Source organism: Medicago sativa, chromosome 4 (genome assembly GCF_051527215.1).
Source record: "Medicago sativa cultivar Bolivia chromosome 4, Bolivia_mono, whole genome shotgun sequence".
NCBI lineage: Eukaryota > Viridiplantae > Streptophyta > Magnoliopsida > Fabales > Fabaceae > Medicago > Medicago sativa.
Genome location: NC_140752.1, coordinates 51,073,568 through 51,098,581, shown reverse-complemented (window position 1 = coordinate 51,098,581; position 25,014 = coordinate 51,073,568). Strand labels below are relative to the sequence as shown.

Sequence of the window (25,014 nt, the reverse complement as noted above, 5' to 3'; positions counted from 1 at the left end):
ATATAAATGTCAGCACCCTAACACCTACGAGAAACAATGCAAAGAACTCTTCCATAATAACATAAGTATCCTTATACAATTCATTCAATGTTGTTGAACTCTTCCTTTATCTCACTTCCTAGTTTCTTCAAATCTCAAGAACTACGAAGAACTAATAATCTCAGCCATAGAAATGGTTCTCCACTTCTATGTTACGCTACTAGTACAAATGTTTCTCAAAGAAAATCAGCCAATTACCAACCCAATATTTGGAATTACGACATCTTACAATCCTTGAAACACGACTATGCGGTAATTCACTTTTTTTTTTCGTCAAGTATTTTAGTGGCTAAAAATTCACATTTTCACTGTTACTTACTAGTTATTTATATTTTGTATTATTTCTAGGATGCTCGATACGTGGATAGTAGTAGGAGGCTGCAAGAGGAAGTAAGAAGAATGATTAAGGATGAAAATGTAAAGATATTAGAGTTAATCGATACTGTGAAACACTTGGGCCTCAGTAACCACTTCGAAAAGGAGATAGGAGAAGCCCTTGATAGATTTTTATCTTTTGAAAAATGCAGTGGTTCAAACAATATTGGCAGAAGTCTTCATGAAACTGCCTTAAGATTTAGGCTCCTTCGAGAATATGGTTATGATGTTTCACCAGGTGCACATACATACGTACATGCATCAATTTTAGTTTATAAAAAATGTGCATTATTCTTACCATATTAGTTGGGAAAAAAAAAATTAGAAATGTAAATTATTTTTTTCAAAAATGTTGTATTTTTCGATGAGTTAATTACCTAAGAAATTACAAATCTATAATTATTATATATGAATAATATAATTAGCAAGTTTCATGATATATATATATATATATATATATATATATATATATATATATATATATATATATATATATATTTCTCAAGTTATTACAACGAGTTTTTTTATATGATACAGTATAGTTTCAATCTAACCGTTAATTTTGTAAAATATCTATCGAGTGAAATGTTATAAACCATTATAACCTTACCTAAATATTGTACCATTATAGTATATGATAAACAGGTGCATCTAATATGAACCACAAAAAAATATTTTAAAAGTAGACCCTCACAATTTTATTACAACTCAATTTTGAAGATTAGAACATAATTTCCATTTTCAGTTTCAGAAAGCTATGTTAAACAATCTCTAAACTATTGAATTACATCAAGACAACGTTGTATGATAAATATGATGAAGATGTTTTTCTATATGATTAGGACCACAATGATGAAGAACTTTTTTCGTATATACAGATATTTTTGAGATGTTTAAGGACCACAATGGAGATTTTAAGGCATGTCTTGTCCAAGATATCAAAGGAATGTTAAGTCTCTACGAGGCATCGTTTCTATCTTATGAAGGAGAACAAATTTTGGATGAAGCCAATGCTTTCACCAGCATCCACCTCAAAGACCTTAGTGAAGGTAGAAGCAGTATCCTCTTTGAACAAGTGAATCATTCATTGGAGCTTCCACTACATCGTAGAGTCCAAAGTCTTGAAGCTCGATGGTATATTGATTCGTACGAAAAAAGGAAGGATGCAAACAAGGTCTTGCTTGAAGCAGCCAAATTGAATTTCAACATTGTGCAATCAACTTTACAAGAGGATCTTAAAGAAATGTCCAGGTAAGTTTATGAAAAGGAATGTACCTATTATTATTTGTCGAACTAGATTTTGATTTTGATATTGTTGGTTCGTAAAGGAAGCTCGGATGATCATCATATTGAGTCCTGAGAATTTAATATTATCTTAACTCAAAATTTGATTTACGATCTTCTCATTTATAAAATGTTTAACATCCACTTTTCCATATAATATAAGACTCTTTTACTCACACTTAACATAAAACATATTTATTCCAGTGTGCTTATTTAAAGTCTAATGTGATGCTCCTCGGGTCCATCATGTCCGCTCCTCGGGTCCATCATGTCCTACTGTAGTTATGGTTTGTGAATGGAGTCATGATTGGGAGCCCTGATTTACCTTAAATTTGTAAAAAAATATATATAAATAAATTGAATGACAAAATATATTATATATAAATAGGGGAATAGATCCAAGTATTACACCAAAATGAAAAATAAAAATACACCAAAACACGCAGCGAAAAATCAACAACACTGTCAATTTTCCATTACCACCAACAGAGTTCAATAAAGCAGCCGACAATGATTTATTGCTTCAAACAATCAGATTCGACCACCACTCAACTTCCGATAAGTTGGAGGAGACACCAAAAGCCTAAAAGTACTTGAGTAAAAAAAATTGGCTCCTGATCTCGAATCAAAAGTGATTGACCCACTAGACTCCCGACACAAATCAAAAAGGCACCCCTCAACTCATGAACCACCAGAGCAGACACCTAAACCTGTCCAAAAACTTGGCCCACCAATATCCCGATGCCAAATTTGTAAGACGAAGAAAAGGTGGAACATCAATGCAAATCGATCCAGCTGGAACATAAACAAACCAAAACAAGCCACAAAATCAACCACCACAAGCACAACCACTAACACCTTATCAACACAACCCTCTGGACCATTGTACCGTCTTTCTTTGCAAAGGATAAAAATCTCCAATCATCCAGAGACTGGATCCACCACAATTGCGCGACCCTTTGTAGACCTAAAGGACGTCGCCGACCAAAAACCGATGACGATGGGGAGGATTTGTAAATGAAATAAAATGTGCAATAATTAGTAAATACAATAAAAAATTGCATTGATTTAATTTTTTTTTTTTTAACAACAAAAGACTCAAATGATGTATAACAAGCGTCTCATCCATGTTTTTTAGCAATACATTATCCTTTTTTACTAACATATTATACTAATTTTATAGCTTATATAAAAAATATAATTTTATAAAGTTGGGTTAGTTTCATTTTTACACTCTTTTTAATAAGATCGCTTTTTTTTTTTTTTTACATAATGAAGGTGGTGGAAGGGCATGGGACTAGCCTCAAGGTTAAGCTTTGGTCGTGATAGGCTAATGGAATGTTTCTTTTGGGCAGCTGGAATGACACTATTTGAGCCTCAGTTTAGTGATATCCGCAAGGGTTTAACCAAAGTTTGCTCTCTGATTACTTTAATCGATGACATTTATGATGTTTATGGCACCTTGGATGAATTAGAGCTTTTTACAACGGCGGTAGAAAGGTAAATAAATTTTACTCCCTCCAATCTTTTTTATAAGAGGAAGTTTGGTCAACAAAAGTTTATGTATCTGGAATGAATTATAAATAGGGTAGTGTTAACTTGTGCCCTTAGGGCACATGTTAAGAAAGCCAAAAAAAGAAATATTCTCTAAAATTTTGTGCATTTAATGGATTAAAAAGTTAAAAATTAAATGCAATGCACACATTCCAATATATTATTTCTATATTTGAATCATTAACTTGTGCCTTGAGGGCACAAGTTAACATTTCCCTTATAAATAAGACCGGGGAGTATCACACTATTTGCAAAAAGTCAAAGTAGTGTGAAGAATTTAGAGAGAAAATTGTTGTTAATTACATAGTTTACTAATAAAAAACCTATGTTTCTTTCAGATGGGATATTAATGCATTTCAAATTCTTCCGGAGTATATGAAGATATTCTTCTTGGCACTTTACAACACTATCAATGATTTCACATATGACACACTTAAAGAAACAGGACATGACATCCTTCCCTACCTCGTCAAATCGGTATGACCAAATTCACATAAAAACCACGTTCACAAAATGGTTAGAACATCCCTCAAAAAAAAAAAAAATTGGTTAAGAACATGTTTAGAACATGTCTTAGGGAATTAAATTTTGAGCAAAACATTTAATACATGAGCAAAATTTGTATATTCACAGGGCTAAATAATTTAGATTTAGATACACATGGTTAATATATATTTTTTATTAATTTTTCTAGCCAAGAATTTAAACGCGGTTTTTTTAACCTTTTTTTTTAACATATATCTCAAATCAGTTGAGCTATACAGACCCACCAAATTTTAGACTTTATTAGGGCGCATGTTCGAAGTCACAATTTCCAGTTCTTAACAGCTAAATTATTTGTTATAAAATTAATTTTTATTAAATTTTTCTAGCCAAGGCTTTAAATGTGGTTTTTTTAACTCTTTTTTTTTATAACATATATCTCAAATTAGCAGAGCTATACAAACCCTCCAATTTTTTCTCAAAAAAAAAAAAAACCCTCCAAATTTTATCTATTCAACTGTTGATAGCTATGCCATAATATATTTATGATCACACTATCTCTCAATTAGACAATTAATACACACTTCACTACTTGTACTAATAATTTTCATTTGGTGTTTGTTGCTAAGTTATACTAATATTTAGACATGGTTTTTCCAATAAATTACAGTGGTCTGATTTGTTGAAAGCATTCCTACAAGAAGCAAGATGGTGTCACAATAAACACATGCCAAAATTTGATGACTACCTCAACAATGCATGGGTGTCTGTCTCCGGTGTAGTTTTACTCACCCATTCCTATTTTTTGCTAAATCGTAACATAACAAAGGAGGGGCTTGAGTACTTGGAAAATTGTCCTATATTGTTGAAGAGACCATCCATAATTTTTCGACTTTGCAATGATTTGGCTACTTCATCGGTAATTTGTGCCTTACCTTAACTGTCCATGCATGCATATTATCATATCATAATACTAGAAAAACTAACTAAGAAAATAGAAGACTTAAGTAAGTCCAAAAAAAGTTGCACATCTATAAAGCATGGATACGGACACACGGACACTGATACGTCGACATAGCTAATAATTTGAAAAAATTACATAATTCAATGTAATTACAAGTGTCGATGTCGTATCGATGTCGGACACAACACATAACATCGGAACACGCCTAATCCGAGGAGTGTCCGTGCTTCATAGTTGCACATTTCAACTCAATTATTAGGAGCATCCGAGTAATCAATCCAATTGATCCAATTTAACAAGTTTATAGGATATTTTCAACTCAATTATCCTTTATTCTAAATTATTAGATTTGAAGATATGAAATTTCTAATATTTTCAACAAGGACACATGATATAAGAGCATCTGAGTAATCAATCCAATTGATTTGTTATATAATTTTGTAGGCGGAGTTAGAAAGAGGTGAAGGCGTTAATTCAATTATATGCTACATGAATGAAAATGGTGTTAGTGAGGAGGTTGCTTACAAACACATCCAAAATTTGCTTAATGAAAATTGGAAGAAGATGAACAAAGATCGAGTTATCAATTCACCTTCCTCAAAATATTTTTCAGAGACAATAATCAACCTTGCTAGAATTTCTCACTGTACGTACCAATATGGAGATGGTCATGGAGCCCCTGATACCATGGCAAAGAATCGGATAAAGGCATTAATACTTGAACCAATTAATTAATTCAAACAATTGGTGTCCTAGGTATATATTAGTATTTGTCAAAGAAATAGAAATAAAGGTATATGTTAGTGTGAGGGTACAAAACTACAAATCAAATTTGAAGGGCCAAAGAAAATGTACAGCTCCAACATTATACGTTAAGCTTTGTATCATAAATTAAATATTGGGGTACAAATGTTAATTTTTGTATAAGGCAGAAAAACCTACAAATTAATAATAATTTACAGAAATGTAATGATTTTACCTGTTCAACAAAATGATGTTCGGTGTGGTGAGTTAGTTGTTTGTATGAGCTTGGAACGGCAGGGGATGTTCCTGCATACCCTATGACTAGGGGTGGGAACAGGTCAGGCCGTCCGACAGGGGCCTACAGCCTAGCCTATTTAAAGCCTAACTCGGCCCAGCTCGTTTATTAACAAGGGTAGGCTCAAGCTTTTTATAAGGCCTATTTCATTAAACAGGTCAGGCTAAGGCTTGCAAAAAAGCCTATTAAGCCCGTCAGACCGGCCTATTAAGCTTTTTATATATAATATATCTTCCATTATTGATATTTTTGAAGTTTTTTTTCATAAAGACAAGTCTTCATATGATTGGCTATTTAGTAGCTGATATATTGGTGCGATTAGACCTTCGTAAGAATTCATTATTTAGTAGCAAACATATTTTTGTGCTTTAGGCCTTAATAAGTTTTGGCCTATTTAGCAGTAGGCTTACATGTGTTGCCAGATCTTAGCATAAAATAGGCTTTTAAATAGGCTTTCAGGCTTCATCAGGTCTTTAAAAAGGCCAGGTCAGGCCTCGAAAATGAGCCTATGACGGGTAATAGGTCAGGCTCAGGCCTATACTTTTTGAAGTAGGCCAGGCTTAGGCCTTACAAAGCCCGACCCGGCCTAGCCCATTTCCACCCCTACCTATGACACTCAAGTTAGTTTGTGAGTTAGAATAGGGGCTATGAGTTGAAGAAAATTGTACTTTTGGGGACATTGTAAAGTCCCCTTATATAGATAGCAGATGCGTATGTCGTTAACGACAGGAAGTCCTTGCTCGGCAGTTACGGTTGCGGGAACCGTAACCGTTGAGCGTTGCAATGTGCAATCAGGGGGCCGCTATGATAATATCTTTGAACCGGTGCCCCGTGTTGCTACGAGCACCCCCCCCCCCCCCTCGCGGGGAGGGAGTGTGAAGTTAGTTAGTAATTGACTCAATACTAAGTTGAGCTTGTTTATTGGGCCTGGACTGTTGTGAGTATAAGCCTTTGGGCAGTCCAAATAGTAGCCCCCCAAGTCGTTGCTCTTATGATAAGAGTGATGACTTCGAGCAATAGTGATGTCCTATGTGAGGATAGATATCATGCTATGTTGGAACAAAATAAGTTTAAACAATGCCTCTTGAGTTTTGATGATAACAATGTATTAAAAGTTCAATGAGATATGCAAATATTTGTTCAAGTGTGCAGGACCATAGACTATAATTTATTATGTCTTAATCAAAGTATTGGTTCTAAAAGAACAAATTGAAGAGCAATGATTTTCTTGAGAAGCTACGTTGCAAGTCAGAATCTGAAGAAGTCAGACTCTGAAGATCATCCAGACTCTCAGGATCTGGACAAGCTAAAGGACAAAGGAGTTAAAGCCTTGAAGATCAAGCCTTAATTATTCTGAAGATCATGCATAATGACTCTGAAGATATCAGAAGGTCAATTGATGTCACTTTTAGTGAAGGTACACAGAAGGACAACCTTGTACGACCACTACTCCATTACCTGCAACATTCCCATGTGCATTGTACGAAGCTACAACTATGTCTCTATGGAAAATAACCTAATTAAAACTAGACTCGATCTAATGTAGATATTATAACAACCGTTATTTTTACGACTCTCTAAAATGCAATGAAAAATATTAATAACCTAAACTATGACTCTAAACAGAAAAAAGAAAAATGAGATGGGGTTAGTTCCTAATTGGGAAAACAAAAAGAAAAATGGTTAATACTAAATGGAAACAATCAAACTAAATGCAAATGGAAAAAAAAAATAAACTATGTTAGTAATAAACTAAATGATAACTAGACTCTAAAAATAAAATTACTCAACTCGGACTAAATTTTTTTGTTATTTTTAAATTTTTGATTTTTTTTTTGTATTTTTGAATTTTTGAAAACAGAAAAATAAAATGCGGAAAAATAAATGACTGAAAAATAAAGATAGAAAATAAGTAATTTGAATCGCTTAGTCGAAAATATCAACAATCTCCGGCAACGGCGCCAAAAACTTGATGGTCGGATTAGGCATCTGTACCAAATCGTTTATCAAGTAATAAAGTGATAAATATAGTATCGTATCCACAAGGATTATCGTTTCGTCCAAACAATTCGTGTTACTTATTTTTAAGTCGACAATATAATAAAAGAGTTAAGTGTTAGAAACTTGCAATTTTATCTATTTGCAAAAGAGCATGTTTACCTGTTTTTGGTTGCAGAAAAGTAAGCAGCGGTTAGGATTCTTCAAATCCCCCTATTTATATTGTTGGATATTAAATAATAGTAATGTCGTCGTTTATTTATCTTAAGTAGACTATATAAGGGATGAGGTTGTTGGGACGAGACTAACCTAATAGGTTGGAAGATGCACCTGTTGATCACATGGTGATCCTTACGTGTGGGGTCTATACTTCCCGGTTAACTAGGTCTATCCCTCCAATGTTTGGTTGCACCTGCTGGTCACACGGTGATTATTACGTGTGGGGTCTTACCACCTTAAAGGTAATTGAAAACATAGACTTTATGTTGGCTTTCCACCATTTCCCAAGGCAATGAAGTCAAGGTTCCTTAGATTTACCCATCTATGCATCTTAGGACACTCATATCACATGTAACAGCCCGATTTTTCACTAGATTTATTTTAATTGTTTTAATATGTGTTTTTATGTGCTTGTGTGTGATTATTTATCATTGGGTGCATTTTAATGGGTTTTAGTGCAAAAAGGGTATTTTGGTCATTTTGTAAGTAAGGGTAATTTACTAATTTCATGGTAAGGATTATTTTTAGTGTTTCAAGTGAGAACCATTATTTTACTAAGTTACTAGTATGGTAATTAGTTGTGAGCCGGTAAGTGATCGTTATTATCATTTTACCGTTAAGTGAGTAGAAACATTTTGTAAATGGTTTAGTAAACGGGTTAAGCCCATTAAGACATTAAGGGTTAAGCCCAATTGTGAGGAGCCTATATAAGTTCTAGTCTTTAGAGAAAAATAGGTTTTCATTTCATAAGAATTTGAGAGAGGTAGAGAGAGAGTTCAAGAGAAGGAGAAAAAGGGTTAGAAGGGAGAAAGCTTGAAGAACCAATAGGAGTTAGAGATTCTAGGAGCTTAATTGAAGCTTTTGCTAGGATTATTGCTTATTGAGGTAGGGGGGTTAGATTTCAAGCATAATCTCTTAGTTAGTTTCTTCTCTCTTTTTCTATGCATAAGTGCTTATTTGAATAAGTGATTATTGTGAACCCAACCGTTGAAATTCGTGCTCATGTTGTAGTGATATGTTTGAGCATGTTAATTTGATGATAATTGAATTGTTGATGATGAATTTGCATGTTCATGATATATATAAATGGGTAGTTTGTGAATTGTGCTCAATTGATGAATTATGACATGTTGTTGTTGAATTGTGATGGAATGCATGATTATAAGTTGTGGTTGTGGTTGATTGTTGTTGATAATGTCATATCATGATTGGGTATGAATTATGTTGAGTTGTTGTTGTTGGATTGTGTTGAATTGGAAGAGATGAATTGTTGTTATTGTTGTTGTTAAGACTTGTTGTTTTGAGAAAAACCATTTTAAATCAATTTCAAAACTTATTCAAATGCCGCAAAACAAGTGTATTCGATGTGTTAGATCCCCGGGTCATGCCTTGGATCATTTTTTATGAATGAGGGACTTAAACCTTTGATTTTTGGGCGAAAATGGCGAAGACCCGAGGCCGAAACACGCGAAAACGTGCGTTTACGGAGCGCTGCGCCTGAGCAAGGGGGCTAGGCGCCCATAGTCAGAGAGCTAGCACTAGACGCTGCACCTCTAGCACCAAGCGCCTAGGACATGACAACGGGAACGTTGTTCCGTGTCCGGGTGCTTGGGATTAGTCGTGTATGGGTCATAGGCGATCGTTTTGAAGTGTTCCTTTGCTGTTTTCACTTACTTTTCTACTGGAACAAACTTGACTTTATTGAAACTTAGATTTTCTATTTGGTTTGAAACTTGAATTGTGCCGTTTTTGGTTTTTCGGATTTTGTCGGAAATTGGAATTTTGTGAACAAAAAGGATTGCAAGCTTGGTCTACAGTTCATATTGTTATACCCTAATTTTGGACCTAAAAATACTAGCTCAATTCTTCTTTTCTTGCATTTCAAGTCATTTGAATTTGTCCTTGATCAATTGCACCTTCCTCTGCATCTTATTTCAATGTTATTTGCAAAATTCATGAAAAAGGGTATCTTAGTCATTTCCTGCATTCAAATTCATTTTAGTCCTTGAAAATTGTTTGTGTCTTTTCATTTGATTTGTATAAGTCCTTGTTTCACTCTCATGTTAAAGTCCATTTCAAAAAATTACATTTGAAGTCATTTTGAGTCAGTTTAGCCCCTAGGGGCATTTTAGTCATTTCCTATGTTAAAATTTCTTCCAATCTTTGAAAAGTTGTCCCTGAGTCCTTTCAATTGGTTTGAATGAATTTTTGTTTAATTCCATGTCAAAATCCATTTCAAAAATTACGTTTAAAGTCATTTTGAGTCAGTTTAGCCCCTAGGGGCATTTTAGTCATTTCCAGTGTTAAAGCTCTGTTTAATCTCTGAAAAATTGTCTCTGAGTCTTTTAATTTGCCTGTATAAACTCTTGCTTTAATTCCTTGTTAAAAAACCATTTTAAAAATTGCATTTGAGTCATTTCGAGTCATTTTAATCCCTAGGGGCATTTTGGTCATTTCACACGAAATTTTGGCAGAGAGAGGTTACTTTGAAGTAACTCATTTAAATAGTTGGTTCATTTTAGTCCATTTTGTGTTTTTTATTGGTTTCACTTTACGTTTATTTCAAATTGCATTTTTTAATTCAATTTTACTAATTTTTGCATTTTTAGTCCTTTTGTATTATTTTGCATTTTGGTCCTTGTTTCTTATTATTTTGCAGATCAGTCCACTTGTCCAAGTCATTAGTTCAGGCCAGGTGGCGCGTGCTCATTGGTCCAGAAATTTACACATCACCTATAAAAGCCCAGTCACATGCCAAGTCATCAGATTCACCAATCATTTTCCACACTTCCCAAAAATTTCACAAAAAAAATCAGAAGAAAGAGAGAGAGAGAAAATTTCTTTCTCTCTCTTCTAACCAACTCTCTCCACCGTAACCAATTCCCTCAGCCACCCTAACTGACCTAAACCACCACTCTAACCACCACTCTCCTCCACCCTAAAAACCTTCAACCTCCACCAATTCACTAATACTCATCATCACTCTAACACTAAACCACATAATCATCATCGACACAATCACAAATCGACACCAAAACCATCACTATCCTTCAAATTCGCGGCAATCCTCCAAAGTCTCGAATCAAGCATCGGAAGGAAGAAGAAACGGAATCAAACCGTAATAGAAACAAAAAGTAGCAAGAATAAAGAGCTTGGAACCGCAAAGAAGAGGAAGAGAAGAAACTGGTCAGAATCAAACGAATCGAGCCGTTCAATCACTGATACAAACCGCAACAAAGAACATTCACAAGCCAAAATCGAAACCGAAAGGAAGAAGGGGAGCAGATTACACCAAAACGTGAAGAAAGCTTGGATTCACGTTAAACAGCTCGGTTCTTGAAGTTTTCGTCGTGTTTGCTTTGTTTTCTCTCCGATTCAAGCAAAGGTATGATTGGCGTTTGGTTTTTGCTTCACTTTATGCCAAAATTTTCGAATCTATGATTGTAGATCTAGGCTTCGTGGTTGTTTGTTTTCGAAAAATGTTGAAAGAAATGCAAAGAGGAGAAGGAGTGGAGCCTTTTGATATAAAAATTTTCAAAAAAAAATAAAAAAAAGCTCCGACGCGGCGGCTCTCCGGCCGACCACCGCGTCGGAGCAGCTCCGACCGCCCCCTCTTGTCTTCTCCGATGATCTGCAGTTTTTAGGGAGAGAAGAGAGAGTTTGAAATGTTAGAGAGAGAAAGGGAGGCTTAAAATGAAATTTGGACCGGTTTCTTGCTTATATATGCTCTCAAACCGGTTGAACCCATGGTTTGTACCCTACCCGGTCCAGTTGCTCTCTAAAGCCCAACTGCCATGCCTGCATGAGTTTTGCTACGCGCACCCCCCCTTTCCTGCGTGTTTGTGTTAAATTTTACTGTTTACACCCCTGCTTGATTGAAAAACTTTGATAAAAATTCTGAAAAAATTCTTATAATTTTCTTTGTACTTTTTGATCAATTTTGACATATTGCATGTCAAGATTGATCAAGAAATACTGGAAAATTATTTTTGCCTTGGTTTAATGTTTTTCTTTTAATTTTTGTTGAAAATCTTGATAAAAACTTGTAAAAATTTGGTGAGTTCTTGTTGCAATTGTGTTGATGGATTTAGGATTGTTGTATGTGAATTTCGCATGCTGAAAATTGTTAGAGAAAATACTTGTAGAATTTGTTTGTGATTTTGTGTTGTTTTGTCCAATTTATGAAGTTTTTTTTGCATATTTCGGTTCCAATCTTTTGGCTCATAATAATTGTGGTGTGTTGAATCATCTTGGAGTTTTGTTTGATGCTTGATTTGGTGTTTTGTTGTTGTTTTAGATGTATGATAATTGATTGCTTATGTAGCAAGTTACTTGTTATTTTTAATGTGTGATTTAGTGCAAGATTGGCTTAATAATGTACCATAATTCCTTGGCTCATAATTTCCTTGTAACACTCACATTAGGGCTGAACACAAAATCATTGAAAAGTGTCAAAATGTGAGAATTATAGGCCTTGCATTTGCCTTGGAATTTTGGTGCTTTACTAGGTGAATTTTTGCCACTTTTTTTGTTGCTTTTTACCATGTTGATGTGCTTTATTTTTCTTGCCAATTTTTTTCCCACTATTCAATGCCTATTACTACTAACCTTTTATTTCTTGTTCCATAAGCATTTCATAGACATCCCTATCTCATCTCACATTCATCTTCAGTCTCTTGCAATTTAATTTTCACCAAGGCTTAGCATGTAAAAACTTAGGGTGGTGTATTTTACTTCATGCAATTTTTTAATTCTTGCAAGACCATAGCATGTATCTAGAGCATGATGTAAAGGACAATGGACTCTAATGATGTACACCGACACAAGCACCGACACATGCACACACCTCACTTTAGATGTATGTTTAGGGTATGCATGCCTAGATGTATGTTTAGGTGATTGTATGCTTAGATGTATGTCTAGGAACTTTGAAACTTAGGCAAAAATCCTTTTTCCAAAAAAATATGAACAACATCACTCAAATAATTTTCTAAATAAACTTTGGGATCAAAATCCCATTGATTTTCCTTTTATTTTCTTAAACAAAAATCTTAACAAATTCTTAATCATACTTAGACTTTCTTTTGCAAAATAACTAACTCAACCTCACAATTTCACAATCTTATGCCCTTGAGGCCTCTCTCCCTCATTCTTCAAAATTCCAATTTTCAAACTTAAAATCAACCAACAAAAACAAAAACATCTTTTGGAAGAGAACTACGGTGGATTTGATCCCTTAAAAGGGTACGTAGGCAAGGAAACAACATTCCTTCAATTCAAATAAAACAAAATTCAAACATCTTCTTCTCCCTCCAATTCTTGACTTAGTGAACTCTTAGGTGTAAATATCACTTTTCAAATAGCATAAATAAAGCGCGCGCGTAGAAAATAAAGACGGTTCCTATAGGATACTATAGTCGTTATGGGTGCCTAACACCTTCCCGTAGCAAAAACAACTCCCGGACCTCGATTCTCAAGGGTTTTGCTTATTTTTTCCCTTCCCAAGAAAAAATGAGATATCAAAGGTTAAAAAGGTTCAAACGTAATCAATGTTTGACACCCGAAAACCAAGATAAAACAGTTGGCGACTTCACTGGGGAGATTCGAGAGTTACGCCTAGTCTTTAGTTCCACGCTTGCGCTTTCGTTTTTACTTGCTTCTTTTACTTGTTTTCCTATGTGAATAAATGTTTAATTTCTCGCAAACGTGTGGGGTGAGAATATCAAGAGTCCTACACCCGGGCTGAGTGAACTTAGGATTTAGGGGGGATATAATCGACAATATATTCCGGGGGTCGCCTCGTGTTTTGGATTATGCGATCAATCCCACATAGCTGAGGCATTTTGGGGGTGATGTTGTCGGTGCGTGTTGTCGCGTTTAGGCACTTTACTTCTGATTGTTCTATGACGCTATGAACCTTAGATAACCAAACCCATCCATGGCCATTTTCTAGGATGTAGTGCGGAGGCTAAACCGAGTGTTGTCTCGAATTTTAGTCGTCACGCAATACTACACTCAAGTTAGACCTTCTTACGGATAATCATGGAGCGAGTGTTTGTCTCGTGGCACCATGATATACGTCGGAGAGGTTGCAACTTGGGAACCTTTTTAGCACCCAGTTACTATTATCCAAAGCCCTAGTTTTACCGGACACCGTGTCCACCCATGACTCCTTGACTTTGAATTTCAACCCACCATGTTTTCTCCGTACTTGAACATAATCATGCATACATGCATAGACTTTTTCCATGCATTTTATCGAAGGGCTTAGACAAATTGAATTTGTAAACATTGTAGGAATGGGGAAGACTAAGTCCTACAAGTTCAAGGAAGTGGATTTGGCTAGTTTGAGAGATTTGGCACTCAAGATCGAGGATCCGACTGGTTTCCGACATCGTTACGGGGCTTTACTTACTCTTCTCCAGACTAATGTGGATGAGAAGCTTGTGCACACTCTAGTGCAATTCTATGATCGGGACTATCGGTGCTTCACTTTTCCCGACTTTCAGTTGGTGCCCACACTCGAGGCTTATTCTTGCTTAATGGATCTATCTATTGCTAAGGGGGTACCTTTCGCGGGACTTGAGAATCCCCCTACTCCACTGGTTATTGCTAAAGATCTCTATCTCAAGACCACCGATGTCTCCAAGAATCTTGTCACTAAGGCTCACATCCGAGGGTTCACTTCGAAGTATCTACTTGAGAAAGCCAACCTCAAAACCACTTGTCAAGACACTCTTGAAGCTATTCTTGCACTCCTCATCTATGGGCTTATTCTCTTTCCAAATCTTGATGACTTCGTGGATATGAATGCTATTATGATCTTCCACTCCAAGAATCCGGTTCCTACCTTGCTAGCTGACACATACCATGCTATTCACGATAGATCCGGCAAGGGTTGTGGATACATTCTTTGTTGTGTACCTCTCCTCTATAGGTGGTTTATTTCGCACCTTCTGAAGTCTTTCCATGATAATCCAGAGAATTGGACTATTTCACAGAGGATCATGGCTCTCACCCCTAATGAAGTGGTTTGGCTCACTCCCGCTGCTAGAGTCAAGGAAATCATCTTCGGTGGTGGGAAGTTTCTTAATGTACCTCTTCTTGGTACCCGGGGTGGAATCAACTATAACCTGGAGCTTGCCTTGCGACAATTTGGTTTCCCGATGAAAGAAAAGCCCATCAATCTTGCTACATCTCCTTACTTCTTCCACTACTCCAATGCACCCACAGGAATAAGAGAGGATTTCATAGAGGCTTGGTCTAAACTTCGGAAGAAAGGGGTGAAGCATATGGGTGTGAGGTCCGGTATTGCTCATGAGGCCTATACACAGTGGGTGATAAACCAAGCTGAGAAGATTGGTATGCCTTACCCCGCCATGAGGTATGTGTCTGCATCTATTCCAACCATGCCTTTGCCTCTACTACCACCTACTCAGGAGATGTATCAGGAGCATCTAGCTATGGAGAGTCGGGAGAAGCATCAGTGGAGGACTAGATACTATGAGGCTGAAAACTTGATCATGACTTTGGATGGAAAGGATGAGCAGAAGACTCATGAGGTCTTGACACTAAAGAAAGAGTTGGCTAAAGCTAGGAAGGAAATTGAGGAAAAGGATAAGTTGCTTATGAGAGACTCCAAGAGGGCTAGGGGTGCCCGTAACTTCTATGCACGATACTGCAGTTATGAGTCTGAGTCTGAGTCTGAGGATGATGCTTCCACTTCCTATGCTTGAGGATTTCCATTTCCTGTTGTTATTTCCAATTGTTTATGTTGTTCTACATTTCAAAGTCTATCCCTTGGCTTAGTATTTCAAAGGGAATCATCTTGTAAGACTCTATGATGTTTGATTGTTTTGTCTGGTTTTGATGTTTCAGTTGTTTAGTAATGTTTACAAATTTCTAATTTGTCTAAAACCCATCGATAACACAAAAAGAGTCTTTTTGCATATGCATTAACACATCTCATGCATCATATGCATTCATTAGTCACAAAAGACTTCTCTCGTGTTCATTGCCTCCTGGTTCTTCTGCCGCAGTCTGAAAAGTGGCTCGTGCTCGTAAGGTTTATCAACCAGATAGAGTTCATCAAACAAGATTATTCAAGAGAAGAAACATGGCTAACTTTGAAGAAGAAAATGCTCAGCTCCGTGCCGAATTGGCTGCTATGAAAGAAGACTTGGCTAAGGCTCATGACACTATGTCTACTATGATGGCTGCACAAGAACAACCAGCCACATCTGTCCCAACCTCTACTGAAGTGATTCCATCTATCCCACTGTCTACTGTGATGTCTGATGCTCGGTTTGTTATGCCCAATGGACGCCCTTATGAACTCTCAGCTTTCTATGCTCCTAATACTGCGGCCAGTATTTCTGGTATTGGCAATCAAGGACAGATTCCCGTGACAACTTTTGCCTCTACACCTATCTCTATGCCTCAAATGACTACTGTTGTTACCGATCCTGTTGTACACACTGTGCAGCAGGTGATTGATGTTGACACTCCGCGTGGACAAGACCCTATGATGGAGGCTATGAGAAAACAGTTAAGAGAGTTAGCTGGAGAACTCCGTGAGGTCAAAGCTAGCCGTGGGAACGGTGTTTCTGCTAAGGCTCGTGATATATGCTTGGTATCCTGATTTGAGGTTCCTAAGAAGTTCAAAGTGCCAGATTTTGACAAATACAATGGAACTTCTTGTCCGCATAGCCATGTCATCCGGTACGTCCGAAAGATGGCCAACTACGCAGATAATGATGCGCTGATGATCCACTGCTTCCAGGATAGCATGATGGAAGATGCGGCAGACTGGTACACTGGTTTAAGCAAAGACAATATCCATACTTTTGAGGAACTCGCTGCTGCCTTTGAAAATCACTATGAGTTCAACACCCGCTTGAAACCAAATAGGGATTCTCTTAAGTCTTTGTCTCAAAAGTCAGATGAAACCTTCCGTGAATATGCTCAGAGGTGGAGAGGGGCAGCTGCCCGTGTTTCTCCTCGGCTTGATGAGGAAGAACTGACACAGACCTTCCTAAAAACTTTGAAGAAGGAATATGTTGAAAGAATGATAGTCTCTGCTCCAAATTATTTCTCCAATATGGTTACTATGGGAACTCGTCTAGAGGAGGCTGTCAGAGAAGGTATCATTGTTCTTGAAAAGGGAGAATCTTCAGCTAGTGCACCTAAGAAGTACGGTAATGGCCACCATAAGAAGAAAGAATCCGAAGTAGGGATGGTATCTGGTAATCAGTCTACACCTGCTAATGCTACTCAGTTACCTCTGCCCTATCAATACATGCAGTACTCTCAACATCCCTTCTTCCCACCATTCTACCAGCAATATCCTCTGCCACCGGGTCAACCACCAGTGCCCGTTAATGCCATTACTCAGCAGGTACAACAGCAGCCTCCTGCTCAACAGCAACAGTAGCAACAACAGGGTCCTCGGCCCAAGACTTATTTTCCACCAATACCAATGCGGTATGCTGATCTGCTCCCAACTCTACTCGCTAAAGGCCACTGCGTCACCAGACCAGGCAAGCCTCTGCCTACGTCATTGCCTCCTAGGTTCCGACAGGATCTCACATGTGAATTCCATCAGGGCGCTCAAGGCCACGATGTGGAAGGTTGTTATGCTCTGAAGTACGTTGTAAAGGATCTGATAGACAGAGGACGGTTGACTTTTGAAAATAGTGTTCCTCATGTTCTTGACAACCCACTTCCAAATCATGCTGCAGTTAACATGATAGAGGCTTTCGAAGGAGTTCCTGTTCCTAGAGAGGCTTCCATGTTGGATGTCCGTAATGTCGCTACTCCCTTGGTACCGCTACATGTCAAACTTTGCCAGGCTTCTTTGTTCAATCACGATCATGCTTCTTGTTCAGAATGTCTTCAAAATCCTATGGGTTGTTGTGTGGTGCAAGATGATATACAGAGCCTAATGGATGGTAAACACTTGATTGCCAGTGATGTTTGTGTGATCGTGCCAGTGTTTCATGATTCTCCCACTGAAAGTATATCTCAGACAAGGAATGTTGAACCCTTAGTGATCAGGTTGCCTGGTCCGGTATCTTATGCCTCTACAAAGGCAATCCCTTACAAGTATAATGCAACTATGATTGAGAATGGGGTGGAAGTGCCTCTGGTATCCCCAGCTACGGTTGATAACGTTGCTGGAGAAATTACAGCTCTGAGAAGCGGAAAAGTCCGTCCACCCTTGTTCCAAAAGAAGGTGGTTACCCCTGTTGCTACAATAACTCCGCCAGTTGCTCCTCTTGTTGACAAGAATGCCGGCCCATCAGGCCAGTCTATTGAAGAGTCTAATCTGGACAAAATTCTGAGGCTTATCAGAAAGAGCGATTATAAGATTGTAGACCAGCTACTGCAAACTCCGTCAAAAATATCCATCTTGTCTCTGCTCCTGAGCTCAGAAGCTCACAGGAAAGTGTTGATGAAAGTACTGGAACAGGCCTATGTTGATCATGAAGTCTCCGTGGATCAGTTCAATGGAATAGTGGGTAACATTACTGCTTGCAACAACTTGGGGTTTGGTGACGATGAGCTCCCCGAAGTAGGGAAACACCACAACTTAGCTTTGCATATCTCGGTGCACTGTAAGTCTGACATGATATCCAACGTGCTGGTGGACACTGGATCATCCTTGAATGTAATGCCTGAGTCTACACTGAGACAGTTGAGCCATCATGGAATTTCTCTAAGGGGAAGCAGCTATTTGGTTAAGGCTTTTGACGGATCTCGTAAAGATGTTCTTGGAGAGGTAGATCTGCCGATTTCCATTGGTCCCGAGACATTCCAGATCACTTTCCAAGTCATGGATATTAATGCTTCTTATAGTTGCCTCCTTGGAAGGCCATGGATTCATGATGCTGGGGCGGTAACATCTACCCTACATCAGAAACTCAAGTTTGTGAGGAACGGTAAGCTTGTCACTGTACATGGTGAAGAAGCATATCTGGTTAGCCAAGTGTCATCTTTCTCTTGTGTTGAAGCAGGGTCCGCTGAAGGGACTTCATTTCAAGACTTGATTGTTGAAGGTGCAGAACCCCGGAGAGCCAGTGCTAGTATGGCTTCATTGAAAGACGCCCAAAAAGCTGTTCAAGAAGGGCAAGCTGCCGGTTGGGGCAAAGTGATACAGATTTTCGAAAACAAGCGCAAAGAAGGCCTTGGGTTCTCCCCGACCTCGGGTGTTTCAACAGGAACTTTCTATAGTGCTGGGTTCATTAATGCTATTGTTGAAGATGCTGCTGAAAGTAGTTATGTGCCTACATTTGTTATACCAGGAGGCACTGTGAGAAATTGGGAGGCAATTGATGTTCCTTTAGTCATGCATGCTTCCATGTAATGTGTCTTGTTGCTCATGCTTTTGTTTTCAAAATAACAATCCTTTCGCTCTGCCCAAGGCGAAAGTGATATCATTGTAAGGGTATGTTTGTTTCGGCATTGCCGTTATCAATAAAAGTTGTCGTCTTTCTCACGACTCTTTGTGTTTTACTTTTTAGTGCTTTTTTCTTGGAAATAATGGTAATGCCAGAAAAAACCAAAACATCTGTATTTTCTTATTAATTTCAAAAATCTGCATGAAAAACATTTTTTCTAAAATCATCCCAATCATATTATGCAGATTGAACCACAATAAACCCGTTGAACACAATGACCCTATGGTTCCTCCAAATTTTGAATTCCATGTGTATGAAGCTGAAGATGAGGAAGATGATGAAGAGATACCATATGAGATCACTCGACTGCTTGAGCAAGAAAGAAGCGCCATTCAGCCTCACCAGGAAGAGATTGAGCTCATCAACCTGGATACTGAAGAGAACAAGCGGGAGATCAAGATTGGTGATGCACTCGAGCCAGAAGTGAAAAAGAAGATTACTCAGCTTCTCCATGATTATCCAGATGTCTTTGCATGGTCCTATGAAGATATGCCGGGCCTAGATCCCAAGATTGTGGAACATTGGATACCGACAAGACCTGAATGTCCTCCTGTCAAACAGAAATTGAGAAGGTCTCGTCCAGACATGGCTCTTAAGATCAAGGCTGAGGTGCAGAAGCAAATTGATGCGGGTTTCCTCATGACAGCTGAATATCCTAAATGGATTGCCAACATTGTACCAGTGCCGAAGAAAGATGGGAAAGTTCGAATGTGCGTTGATTACAGAGATTTGAATAAAGCCAGTCTGAAAGATAACTTCCCACTGCCTCATATTGATGTGCATGTTGACAGTACTGCCCAATCCAAAGTGTTCTCCTTTATGGATGGTTTCTCTGGCTATAACCAGATACGGATGTCATCTGAAGATAGAGAAAAGACGTCCTTCATCACTCCATGGGGAACATTCTATTATAAGGTGATGCCGTTCGGCTTAATAAATGCTGGTGCAACGTATCAAAGAGGCATGACAACTCTGTTTCATGATATGATTCACAAAGAGATTGAAGTATATGTTGATGACATGATTGTGAAATCAAGTGATGAGGAGCATCATGTTGTGTATTTGAAAAAGATGTTTGAAAGATTGAGAAAGTACAAGCTGCGGTTGAATCCCAACAAATGCACATTTGGTGTAAGATCTGGGAAGTTGCTAAGCTTCATTGTCAGCCAAAGAGGCATTGAAGTTGATCCTGATAAAGTCCGAGCCATCAGAGAGATTGCGGCCCCTCAAACTGAAAAGCAAGTCAGAGGTTTCCTCGGACGCCTGAATTATATCTCAAGATTCATATCTCACATGACTACTACCTGTGGACCAATTTTCAAGCTGCTCAGAAAGAATCAACCGGTTGTATGGAATGATGAATGTCAGGAAGCTTTTGATAGCATTAAAGAATACTTGTTGGAACCACCTATCCTTGTCCCGCCAATGGAAGGAAGGCTTTTGATTATGTACCTGTCAGTGTTAAATGATTCCGTAGGTTGTGTTCTCGGTCAACAAGATGAGACTGGAAAGAAAGAACATGCTATCTACTATCTGAGCAAGAAGTTCACCGACTGTGAGACTCGGTATACAATGCTTGAAAAGACTTGTGCTTTAGCTTGGGCTGCCAAACGCTTGCGTCATTATATGGTGAATCATACAACTTGGTTGATATCCCCGAATGGATCCAATCAAGTACATCTTTGAAAAGCCTGCTGTTACTGGAAAGATTGCACGTTGGCAAATGTTGTTGTCTAAATATGATATTGTGTACAAAGCTCAGAAAGCAATCAAAGGAAGAATCCTTGCTGAGCATCTTGCTCGTCAACCTCTTGATGATTACCAGCCGATTAAGTTTGATTTCCCTGATGAAGAGATTATGTATCTGAAAGCAAAAGACTGTGATGAACCACTAATTAATGAAGGGCCGGATCCTAATAGCAAATGGGGATTGGTATTTGATGGTGCTGTCAATGCTTATGGTAAAGGGATTGGGGCCATTATTATAACTCCACAGGGGCACCACATTCCTTTCACCGCACGAATAACTTTTGAATGCACGAACAATATAGCTGAATATGAAGCATGCATCTTGGGCATTGAAGAAGCCATTGACCTGAGAATTAAGCACCTTGATGTCTATGGAGATTCTGCACTTGTTATTAATCAGATAAAGGGTGAATGGGAAACTCATCATGAGAAGCTGATCCCTTACCGTGACTATGCAAGACGTCTGTTGACATACTTTACCAAGGTTGAGCTGCACCAAATCCCTCGAGATGAAAACCAGATGGCTGACGCTCTTGCTACTTTGTCTTCCATGTTTCGTGTGAACCATTGGAATGACGTGCCTGTAATCAAGGTGCAGCGTCTTGATAGACCCGCACATGTGTTCACTATTGAAAATATGCCAGATCAAGATGATAAATATGTGAATAATGGAAAACCTTGGTATCATAATATCAAACAGTTCTTGCAGAATCATGAATATCCACCTGGTGCTTCCAACAGGGATAAAAAGACCCTGAGGAGGTGGGCTAGCAGATTCCTTCTGGACCGAGAAATCCTATACAAGAGGAACTATGACATGGTCTTGTTGAGATGTGTTGATAAACAAGAAGCTGAGAAATTGATGCACGATGTACATGACGGCACCTTTGGGACCCATGCTACGGGTCACCCCATGTCAAGAAAACTGTTAAGAGCCGGCTATTATTGGATAACTATGGAGCATGACTGCCACAAACATGCCAAGAGATGCCACAAATGTCAAATTTATGCTGACAAGATTCATGTGCCTCCACATGCCCTCAACGTTATCTCTTCCCCATGGCCTTTCTCTATGTGGGGCATTGACATGATCGGAAGAATTGAACCAAAAGCTTCCAACGGACATCGTTTCATTCTAGTGGCAATTGACTATTTCACCAAGTGGGTTGAAGCTACTTCCTATGCCAATGTGACCAAGCAAGTGGTAGTGAAGTTTATCAAGAATAACATCATCTGTCGATATGGTGTTCCCAACAAGATCATCACTGACAATGGTTCCAATCTGAACAATAGCATGATGCAGGCTTTATGTGAAGAATTCAAAATCGAACATCACAACTCTTCTCCTTATAGGCCCCAGATGAATGGTGCAGTTGAGGCCGCTAACAAGAATATCAAGAAGATTATTCAGAAGATGGTCACTACTTACAAAGATTGGCATGAGATTCTACCTTTTGCCTTGCATGGTTACCGTACTACAGTGCACAGTTCAACCGGGGCAACCCCTTTCTCTTTAGTATATGGCATGGAAGCAGTTCTCCCTCTGGAAGTGGAGATTCCGTCTCTTCGAGTGATCATGGAAGCAAAATTAACTGAGGCTGAATGGTGTCAAAGTCGGTATGACCAGTTGAATTTGATTGAAGAGAAACGTATGGATGTCATGGCTCATGGACAGTTGTATCAAGTGCGAATGAAGAATGCTTTTGACAAGAAAGTTCGACCTCGAGAATTCAAGGAGGGCGAACTTGTATTGAAAAGGAGGATAAGACAGCAACCCGACCCAAGGGGCAAGTGGACACCTAACTACGAAGGTCCTTATGTTGTCAAAAAGGCTTTCTCTGGTGGTGCTTTGATTCTTACACACATGGATGGTGTCGAACTTCCGAATCTTGTTAATGCCGATATAGTCAAGAAATACTTTGTCTAAAAAGAAAAGAACAGCGTGGTAGGTTGAAAACCCGAAAGGGCGGCCTAGGCAAAAATGCGCTTCCCGGTGGATCGAAAACCCGAAAGGGCGATCCAGGCAAAAGTTAGGGACAAAAAAAATGATGATGAAAAAGCTCGCTGAGATTGTACGTAACTCAGGCAGAAATGAGCGCCTCGATGAGCCGAAAACCCGTAAGGGCGGTTCATGCAAAAATGAGGTTGATAATAAAAGACAAGTAACTATATCTGGCAAATCACCATCACCCCTTTGGGGCATCTGCAGCTGTCAATGATTGTCTTCATCAGAAGCTTCTGTACTTGTGAATTCAAAATTTCTATGAAATGTAGCGGTCATCGTGTTCAATGTACCACCAACCAATAAAATTACCATTTTCCAAGCTTTGTAAATCCGTGGAGTTATGTCTTTGGCTGACTCTCACTCTTCTACATCAATTTGAGCCTATACTTTTGTTTGAAACTCTATTTTCTTTCTATTTTCAATGCTATATACAAAATATTTTCTTCCTATTTGATAATGTCAATGTATGAAACAAACATTTTTGGAAATTGAAAAATCTTTTCCTGTCTATTTTGAAAGCAAACCTGAGCAATAGGGTACATTCCAGTGAAACATGCATGAATAAATGAGTGTCAATGTCTACTTAAATACATGTTACGAGCAGGTTATTCCCCAGGATGATCTGTGGTCAATGGCAAGAATGAAAAAACAGAACGAAAGTAAAAAATGCAAATGAAAAGCTCGCTAAGTTGAAAACCCGAAAGGGCGACTTAGGCAAAAATGAGCACCCCGCTGATTGACAACCTATGAAGGCAATTCAGGCAAAAATGGGGCAATGAAAAGAATTTATTCCCGGTGAATCGAAAACCCGAAAGGGCGGTTCAGGCAAAAATGGGATTGAAAAATGAAAAAGAAAGAATAAAGTAATATGAAAAGCATTGACCACAGATGCGAACATCCAATGTTTACCCAGCACTGACACGCCTAACAGCAGCGACCTGTATCCAAGAATTTTCCGAGGTTCCTCCTCTACAAGTTTTTATGCCCTCAGCCATGGTTTTGATACGTCTTCCAATGACGGTCTCTCCAAAGAGGATTTCCATATGAATATGTTATAGCACGAGCCACTACGTGCCCAATCTTCCAATGTTTCGTCTGCCTCTGTGAAACTTCTCTGTCAAACTACAAACCAATCATGCATTTCAAGCATTCATACATGCATAATCATGCATTTTATGTGCTCATACATTTAATAATCTTGTTATACCATACATACATGTTGCATTCCTAGTACCAGTCCCAATTCAATTCAATTTCAACTTCCAAATCAATTCAATCTCAATCTCAATCCAATTCAATGTCAACTTCCAATTCAACTTAATCTCAATCTCAATTCAACCCAATCTCAATTTCAATTCAATTCAATCTCAACTCCCAATTCAATTCAATTTCAACTCTCGATTCAATGTCTATGTCTATGTCTATGTCTATGTTTGTGTCTTTGTTAATTCCAATTTTCAAATATCTCTTTCAATCTCAATTTTCAATCTTTCTTTCAATCTCAAACTGTCAATTCAATTCAATGTCTCAATCAATTTTAATTCACTCCCAATTTGCTTTTGGGCCAACAATAATGGTCATGTCTATTTTCAAATCAAATCAATGTCAACTTACTCTCAATTTCTATCTTTTCAAATCAAACTTCCAATTGGTATCTTGTTATATGTCTTGTTATTGGTCAAGTGGCTAGTTCGATCCAAAGAACAGCTTGTACCGCTTATATGCATATGTTTTCGGTCAAACGGCAAGTTCGATCCAAAGAACAGTTTGTACCCTGCTTATGTTTTGTTCTTGGTCAAACGACAAGTTCGATCCAAAGAACAGTTTGCACCAACCTACATGTTGT

General features: G+C 38.1%; 1 protein-coding gene across 1 annotated transcript; it reads left to right on the top strand.

The window, feature by feature from the left end:
• Positions 1 to 35: 35 nt before the first annotated feature.
• On the top strand, positions 36 to 5,691 carry LOC146929662 (tricyclene synthase TPS4, chloroplastic). The gene is made up of 7 exons (XM_085701462.1): positions 36 to 291; positions 388 to 652; positions 1,293 to 1,665; positions 2,977 to 3,198; positions 3,591 to 3,729; positions 4,406 to 4,654; positions 5,144 to 5,691. Exons 1-7 carry the CDS (start codon positions 88 to 90, stop codon positions 5,432 to 5,434), a joined length of 1,743 nt encoding a protein of 580 aa, XP_085557588.1. The 5' UTR covers positions 36 to 87; the 3' UTR covers positions 5,435 to 5,691.
• The last annotated feature ends 19,323 nt before the right edge of the window (positions 5,692 to 25,014 follow it).

What these genes read in the sequence shown, in the direction of transcription:
- LOC146929662 (XM_085701462.1), top strand. Translation starts at nt 88, where the DNA reads ATGTTGTTGAACTCTTCCTTTATCTCACTTCCTAGTTTCTTCAAATCT. An exon ending in CCTTGAAACACGACTATGCG is followed by an intron (nt 292 to 387) that starts GTAATTCACTTT and finishes TATTATTTCTAG; the next exon opens with GATGCTCGATACGTGGATAG. An exon ending in GATCTTAAAGAAATGTCCAG is followed by an intron (nt 1,666 to 2,976) that starts GTAAGTTTATGA and finishes TACATAATGAAG; the next exon opens with GTGGTGGAAGGGCATGGGAC.